The sequence below is a fragment of the Macrobrachium nipponense genome, chromosome 42, assembly GCF_015104395.2.
Source record: "Macrobrachium nipponense isolate FS-2020 chromosome 42, ASM1510439v2, whole genome shotgun sequence".
NCBI lineage: Eukaryota > Metazoa > Arthropoda > Malacostraca > Decapoda > Palaemonidae > Macrobrachium > Macrobrachium nipponense.
In genome coordinates, this window is record NC_061103.1 from 4,857,033 (window position 1) to 4,865,646 (window position 8,614).

Sequence of the window (8,614 nt, forward strand, 5' to 3'; positions counted from 1 at the left end):
GCAGAGCCTGTGGGGCTACAGGGCACTACTCCCCTGGATATCCCGGGTGCCCCAAGCATGTGCCTTCGACCAGGCACGTCCACCTGATCAGTGCCACAACCCCCTCGGCCGTTATGCCCGAGTCCAGGTCTCACCCTGAGCGGGTGTGGACCACTTCAGTCACAGTGGCACCCCTGGATGGCTCTACCCTACCTGTGACTCTGCCAGTTACGGTAGATACCGGCTCCGATCTGCGTCTCATAGACAGGGACCAAGTGCCAGCCAGTGCCACAGTCGACGAGCACATCAGGTGGGCCATGACTTGGGTCGAAGGGCAGTCCAAGACCGTTCCCACAGTCGTCCTGCAGGTCACCACTCCTTGGTGCACCAAACCTCACCGCCTAGGTGTAGTGCGTACAATTCGGCATGGAGTAGGTTTCCTATTGGGATGGGACCTCCTCTGGGGATGTCCCTCCCCCACACCACTCCAGGGCCAAGCTACCTCTCCACATCAAATCACGGCCAGAGAGGACTCTTCACCTGTGCCAGAGCACACTGCCAGCCTTGGTGACTCCACAGATTCGCAATCTGTGGGGCCATCTCGGCCTTACCGTCCAATGCCACAGAAGAAGTTCTCGAACCAGTTCTGCCGAGACTGTGGCCGCAAGGGTCACATGTCTGCCAACTACGGAGGGTGCGCGAATTACAATATTCCTGCCATCGCAATGGCAGTTACCAATCCTTCGTTACTAGGACCCCCAGCTCAGGGCCCTATAACCGTCGCACCCCTCCAAGGTCATTATCCACCAAGCCATGTCAGAGCCTTTGATGTCTCCGGCGCTCAAATCTCCCTGATACGGGAAGATCAAATCCCCCGAGGGGCTACCGTCGATAGACGGCAACTGATCACGATTGAAGGCATCAAGCATAGTAAGATGATCCTTCCCACCGTCCAATTGAGAGTTGCACGACCTCACCTTACCAAGATATGTACACTTGCAGTTGCAAGCTACCTTCCAGGAGGTTACAACCTCCTCCTAGGGCATGACCTGAAGTCTCCCATTACCAAGGGCCCGCTGAGAGGTATTGCACCCCCGGTACCCGTCACAGGTCCAGTCGACCTCAACACTCTGCCAGTGCCACTTGGCAGCACTGGGCAATGCCAAGCTCTGTCCAGCCTGGACGTAGAGCCACCACCGAACTTGACCTCTGCGCCTGGCCCCGAGCTAGCGCCGGCACCTAACCTAATCAAGGATCCTCCTACAGGAGATCCTCCAACAGGCATGGAGCTTACCGCAGCCCATGGCCAATCTCCAGCCCATCATTCTTCTTCACCCTTACCTCTGTCGCCCGCGGATGAACCTCCGGCGGACCTTACCTTCATACCTCCTCTGGAAAACCAGGAACTGCCCGACCAGGAGTCAGTCTGGAGTCTTACCCTTACGACGGCTGTCGCAGCAGCCGGAGTGAGGGCCTCCCCTGCAGTAGGTTCCACCTCTACGATGGTTGCTGCAGATACCGAAGTAGGGTATTCTCCTGCAATCCCTCAGGCTACCACTGCCTCTGCTCCTGACGGCGTTTCTGGCCTTACCCCAGAGTCGGTGGCTCCGTCTACTCCTAGGACTGGTAGAGCCAGGTCCTGGAGGAATAAGAAGAAGAAGGGACGTAACAAATCATTAACACACTAACCAAAGAGCCACATACTCTCCTTGACACCTGTGCCGGAGGTACAGTGTCACATTCATTTGCAGAGTGATCCTGGCACCTACCCAGAGAAGGTAGCCAGCCGGATCTCTGCCAGTAAACTAACCCTCTAACCCCTAGAAATTGTGATACTAACACTCATGTAAATGTCATAATTACCTCATTGCATTTCCATCCTGGCACTACACTAATCACTCATCATCATCACGCATCATTACCTCACATCATGTATTTTAACAATTCCGTCGCTGAACTGCTGCTGTGCGTACCACACTCTGGAATGATTGCGTCTCGAATTAACTGTAATGAGTAGGTTAGGCTAATGATTTAGTACCAGGGCATTAGGTTAGTAGCAAGTAGAATGTTCAAGTAACCTTATCTAGGGGTAGAGTAGACTGTCGTCACAGACAACCCGTAGTTATTACTTAGGCTAGACTACATTATTCCATTAAGTTAGTACACTTAGCATCTCCACCTATAAGTTAGGTAGGTCACTGTAGTTAGCTGTATCGCTGCTCAAAAAACTTCAAGTTAGAGTAGGAGAACTTGGGTAGCGAGACGATCAACTTATTTAAGCCAAGACCTTCACGCCCGAAAGGGAGTGAATGCCTTCTTAACAGGGGGAGCTGCTACATTTATCGAACGCCTCGCCTTCCCAGCAGTTTTTAATTAATGGTAGTTATAAAAGAAGCAGCCATGCCTTCTCCTAAAGCAACTGATGTTGGGAGAGAGCATGTCGTAGGAAGGTTAGGGAGGAATTTCCAGTCTGACGGAAGCTTATGGTAAGAGAGGCAAGTCACAAGAGTAGATAGGCCTCGAGATGGAGTTTAGGGATCTCTACAATAAGACCTATTTTCCTTCCCAATTTGCTGGTTGTTGTGTACGCTTTCAGGCAGTGCCCGAGGCGGTATATGGAAGCCCCGTGATTCCAAGAGAACCAGTATCTCTCTCAGTTTCGCCTGCAGTCGTGACCCTCGGACGGATGTCCAGCCAGCCAGCCTCCCACACTTAAGCCTAACGGCGCTACTGGCGTGCCAGGAGACACAGACCTGAGACAAAACCAGGCCGCATTTTCTACAAAGGTCAACACTGAACATGGCATCTAGGTACGTCTTGTGAAGCAGCATATTGCCAGTTCCTTCCCTCCTAATTTTCATAAACCAAACTTCTACTCCATTGAATATCCCTTTGTTTCTCACTGCCTCATGGCCGCATGTTTCCCTTGTGATCGTCCCAGACCAATGAAGTCTTCAGTGCATACCTCAGTGAAACATTAGAGTTTCCTTCTGCCCAGTGTTAGAGAACTGAATAATCGTAACTTGTGCAAGAAGTCATTTTTCTTTTATTTGTGTAATCTGGGATCCTTTTCCAGATTCCCTGAGTCACGTGTCAAGTCTGTCTGCCCGCAAGTGTTGCATTACCGCAAGATTTCGAAACCAGCTATCATTCACTTGAGAGATATTATTAGTCCATGTGGGGACCAGTTGCATTTAACCTTGGCTGTTAAGCAGCCTCTTGTAAATAAATAGCTGTAAAGTAATGAGCTGAGTTTCTGGCGACCTTTCCTCTAGAGTAAATGTTCACTTTAAATCCTTTCTTACGGTAAGTTCAAACAATTCACTTTGTTCTCCCTCAACTTTTCCTGTTTACGTATTGTAGTCCTCTCAAGGCCAGGCTCATACGTAACAATGACGACTGCTTGCCAGCATCGAATCTGGGCTTGCTTAAAAAAAGCTTGTAAATCACGTTATCCCTTGTAAAACGAATGTAAATGTTTTCACAAAGCGCATATCAAAGCACACTTGCGGCGGAAGACACACACTGGCTCACGGTAAGGTATGCCATTCATATAATATGATTATTTTATAACAAATGTTAGCTTAAGGTACGTTTAAGTATTTTTATTACGAAGTGTTGAAAAGAGTGTTAGTTAGAAATATTATATTGTAACGGCCAGAGCGCCGAGTGAATTCTATTTTGTAAATTGCATTGTTTTCGTTCTGACGAGACACTAACACGTGTGCAGATAGATGCCAGAAAGTACTAGATCAAACTAGGAAGTGCTTTTGCCAGGGTTTATTGTTGTGTTAAAAAGCCTAGCTAGTTAGGAGTGTTCTACTGATAGTTACGGCAAAAGAAGTGTACAATTCTTTTGTCTGTGATATGTTAGGGGAATTTGTTTTAACTTAGTTTTCATTCCAAGTGTTGGTAACCGCTTAGCTCTCATCTTAATTAAGCTGAGCGTAAACGCTCCCCCAAGTAAGCTTCGCGCATGCGCTTTCCCAGCCAACGTTCCGTCTCACAAAGCGGCAGCCATGTTTTTTATCCCTTTAAGCATTATCTCAACGATTTAAGCAAAGTAACGTAAGTCTTGAAAGTTTAACGTAAATAATTTCAATCTCAGTACTAGTATATATCGTTCTGCCAGAGAAATTAACGTAATTCGCCTTGAATAAGAAATTAGAATTTCGTGTTGTAAATCGCTTTCGCGTTTACAGAAAATCACCTGTTTGAACGACATGCTGCCCAACCCACTCACACGTTTCACCTAGCATCGCTCACTCGCTCGCTGAGCGAAAGTTTAATTTCACTTCGGACTAAACGTAACTTTTTTCCATTTACAAATGTTTGCTAACATTTCAGCTTAAAATCCTTACCGTCATTTCACTTGTCACAAGGACCTAGTATCCTTACGTAAAGTTAACGTAAATCATCAAAGTACAGTAAATCACAAGAATTGTTAACGTAAAACTCGTCATTGTTGTAAATTCATATTGAAACGCAAATCATTTCATATATGCGCAAGCCGCTACCATTAACATAAACATCGTTCATCGCTAGTGCGTTATCATTTTCATAAAACGTATTCCAAAGCAATTCTTTCATTAAACGTTAACGTAAGTAGATAATTTAATGCAAGTGCGTCATATTAAAACTAAAAGTATTAGTTCAATTAAATACAAGGGAGTTCATTCATATATCATCTTCACCCTCTCCGAGAGAGAGAGAGAGAGAGAGAGAGAGAGAGAGAGAGAGAGAGAGAGAGAGAGAGAACCAGAACCCATTATTCACGAAGCCAAGAGTACTACGCCCATTACTTATAGCATGCAGAATTAACATTATTTTAGTCTCTTGTGTCTTTCATTTACACTGAGCGTGATACGTACGCGCCTGTGTCCCTTGCAGTTTTGCAAGCATTTATTTCATTTATCAAGTACTTCAGCAAAGGACTGAGCATTTTCAAATTACCATTACCTGTCGTTGCCCGAGTGGTCTTTTCCATTTTTTATCACAAAAGACTTGCGTATACCGCAAGCACCAACCGCACAGTGTGCCACCGCAACCTTCATTACTTCTATCAAGGAAGTCGTTACCAGTCTAGGACTGGCCACCACCAGTGCACGTCAGGTCTTACCATTTTACAGTGCCACTAATTCGTGACACTGTCCATCGACTGGCTGCTGAAGTACTCCCACCTTTTACTTTCTCTCCTCCACCATTACACTCTGCCCCGAACAGAGTACCATTTCTCTTTGGTATACTTGAGTATACTGCATTTAGTGTCGTCCGACGGGACACACCAGCACGATACCAGTGCTCCAAACAGGGAACGCCTCCCGAAAGTGCCGCAATACCAGCCCTAAGTGCTGTCAAACCTGCGTGTCCGTTCTTACGGAACGCCCAATCCATTATTGTATCCGTTATCTTGGATCACTCAACAAGGGAACGCCTCCCGAAGTGCCGCAATATCAGCACTACTAGTGCTGCCCAAGGAACGTCTCCATAAGTGCCATTGCACCTGTATTGGACCTACAGGTTGCCCAGTCCAGCGTCTCCCAAGTGAGGTACGCCCTTAAGTGTGACGTACGCTGCACACTATTTGATTTTCTGCCTCATCAGAAGGTGCCATTCCAGAAGTGCCACCAACTTACGGGACACTTCCCAAGTGCCACAGAGCACCCAGTCTTTTAAGACCTTTCATTACCTATTTCAGAACACATTTCCAAGTGAGTGCCACTTTACGTAGTGGGCACTCCCATTCCACCCAGTACCTTCCTGGCCATTATTTTCAACTCTGTCCGAGCCCCTACTGCAGCCTAAAGAAATGGCTTCTACTGCCCAACCACATATATCCATGGAGCTGGAGAGGCTCCAGACACTCATGGCTCTGGCCACGAACGCCGGTTACACTGGGCAGGAACTCACCCAGTGGGTGAATGGGCGGACGGACGATCTGCTCCTGCAAGAGGGAGCCGCCAGAGAAGAAGGGAGGAAGGCAAGGGAAGAAGAGAGAAAGCGTGAGCTAGCTCTCAAGGAGAAGGAGCTCGAGCTGGAGAAGGCACGACAGGTGAACGCCGAAGCCCTAGCCATCCAGCCAGCTCCCAGCCCCACACCTACGGTGTCGTCCAGTCCTATTGCCAGCATTAACGCTCTCATCCCGAAGTGGTCTGAGGATGAGCCCGAGGCATGGCTGGAAGAAGTGGAAGCTCTATTCGAGAACTACCCTACCACTGAGATAGAGAGGGCCGCCCTGCTTGCCAAGCACCTGGATGGCAAGGCTAAGACTGCCCTCCGCTCACTGGATCAGGATCAGCGAGGGGACCTGGTGGAAGTTCGCCGTGTCATTACGAAGGCCTATGAGATCACCCCGGAGAGGTGGAGGCAGCGTTTCCGAGGTCAGGCCAAGGAAGTTGGTTGGGGCCTTGGGGAGAGGATTAACTCCTACCCAAAACCTACCAAATCCAAGCCGGAAAGCGCTGGCTCGAGGCCATGTCATGCACCAAGTTCCAGGACCTGTTTAACAGGATCATGCTGGAAGACCTCTACCAGTGTGTACCTGGGCCACTCACAGTGCACCTTAACGACAAGCAACCCAAGACACTTGCGGAAGCTTGTCGCCTGGCTGACGACTGGGAGACTTTCAACCCCTCTTACAGCACTGCCCACCGACGCATAGTGCCACCCGGTCCTCTCTCTGGATCCACACGGCCAAAGGACGCCCACCAAGGACACCCAACGGGGACTTGCAAACGTTTGACCAAGAAAGTGGGGTCACCTCGCAGCAAAGAGTGCCGCCTCAGAGCGCTGTGAGCCACAAAACTCCTCAGAACCTCCTAGGCCACCGAATGGTGCCTCAGCCTCCTCTCAAGACCAGTCAGATGCCTTACGGGGACCAGCCCAGCAGAGGGGCTCCTGCAGAGGCCTGTGGGGGCTACAGGGCACTACTCCCCTGGATATCCGGGTGCCCCAAGCATGTGCCTTCGACCAGGCACGTCCAACCTGATCAGTGCCACAACAACCCCTCGGCCGTTATGCCCGAGGTCCAGGTCTCACCCTGAGCGGGTGTGGACCACTTCAGTCACAGTGGCACCCCTGGATGGCTCTACCCTACCTGTGACTCTGCCAGTTACGGTAGATACCGGCTCCGATCTGCGTCTCATAGACAGGGACCAAGTGCCAGCCAGTGCCACAGTCGACGAGCACATCAGGTGGGCCATGACTTGGGTCGAAGGGCAGTCCAAGACCGTTCCCACAGTCGTCCTGCAGGTCACCACTCCTTGGTGCACCAAACCTCACCGCCTAGGTGTAGTGCGTACAATTCGGCATGGAGTAGGTTTCCTATTGGGACGGGACCTCCTCTGGGGATGTCCCTCCCCCACACCACTCCAGGGCCAAGCTACCTCTCCACATCAAATCACGGCCAGAGAGGACTCTTCACCTGTGCCAGAGCACACTGCCAGCCTTGGTGACTCCACAGATTCGCAATCTGTGGGGCCATCTCGGCCTTACCGTCCAATGCCACAGAAGAAGTTCTCGAACCAGTTCTGCCGAGACTGTGGCCGCAAGGGTCACATGTCTGCCAACTACGGAGGGTGCGCGAATTACAATATTCCTGCCATCGCAATGGCAGTTACCAATCCTTCGTTACTAGGACCCCCAGCTCAGGGCCCTATAACCGTCGCACCCCTCCAAGGTCATTATCCACCAAGCCATGTCAGAGCCTTTGATGTCTCCGGCGCTCAAAATACTCCCTGATACGGGAAGATCAAATCCCCCGAGGGGCTACCGTCGATAGACGGCAACTGATCACGATTGAAGGCATCAAGCATAGTAAGATGATCCTTCCCACCGTCCAATTGAGAGTTGCACGACCTCACCTTACCAAGATATGTACACTTGCAGTTGCAAGCTACCTTCCAGGAGGTTACGACCTCCTCCTAGGGCATGACCTGAAGTCTCCCATTACCAAGGGCCCGCTGAGAGGTATTGCACCCCCGGTACCCGTCACAGGTCCAGTCGACCTCAACACTCTGCCAGTGCCACTTGGCAGCACTGGGCAATGCCAAGCTCTGTCCAGCCTGGACGTAGAGCCACCACCGAACTTGACCTCTGCGCCTGGCCCCGAGCTAGCGCCGGCACCTAACCTAATCAAGGATCCTCCTACAGGAGATCCTCCAACAGGCATGGAGCTTACCGCAGCCCATGGCCAATCTCCAGCCCATCATTCTTCTTCACCCTTACCTCTGTCGCCCGCGGATGAACCTCCGGCGGACCTTACCTTCATACCTCCTCTGGAAAACCAGGAACTGCCCGACCAGGAGTCAGTCTGGAGTCTTACCCTTACGACGGCTGTCGCAGCAGCCGGAGTGAGGGCCTCCCCTGCAGTAGGTTCCACCTCTACGATGGTTGCTGCAGATACCGAAGTAGGGTATTCTCCTGCAATCCCTCAGGCTACCACTGCCTCTGCTCCTGACGGCGTTTCTGGCCTTACCCCAGAGTCGGTGGCTCCGTCTACTCCTAGGACTGGTAGAGCCAGGTCCTGGAGGAATAAGAAGAAGAAGGGACGTAACAAATCATTAACACACTAACCAAAGAGCCACATACTCTCCTTGACACCTGTGCCGGAGGTACAGTGTCACATTCATTTGCA

The 8,614-nt window shown here is 50.5% G+C and overlaps 1 protein-coding gene across 1 annotated transcript in view; it reads left to right on the forward strand.

Annotated features, from left to right (window-relative positions):
• Positions 1-8,147: 8,147 nt before the first annotated feature.
• LOC135213244 (uncharacterized) overlaps positions 8,148-8,614 on the forward strand; it is a 51,455-nt gene continuing 50,988 nt past the window's right edge. The window contains exon 1 of the mRNA XM_064247221.1: positions 8,148-8,288. Coding sequence (XP_064103291.1) covers positions 8,148-8,288 — 141 coding nt within the window. The remainder of the gene's footprint in view (positions 8,289-8,614) is intronic.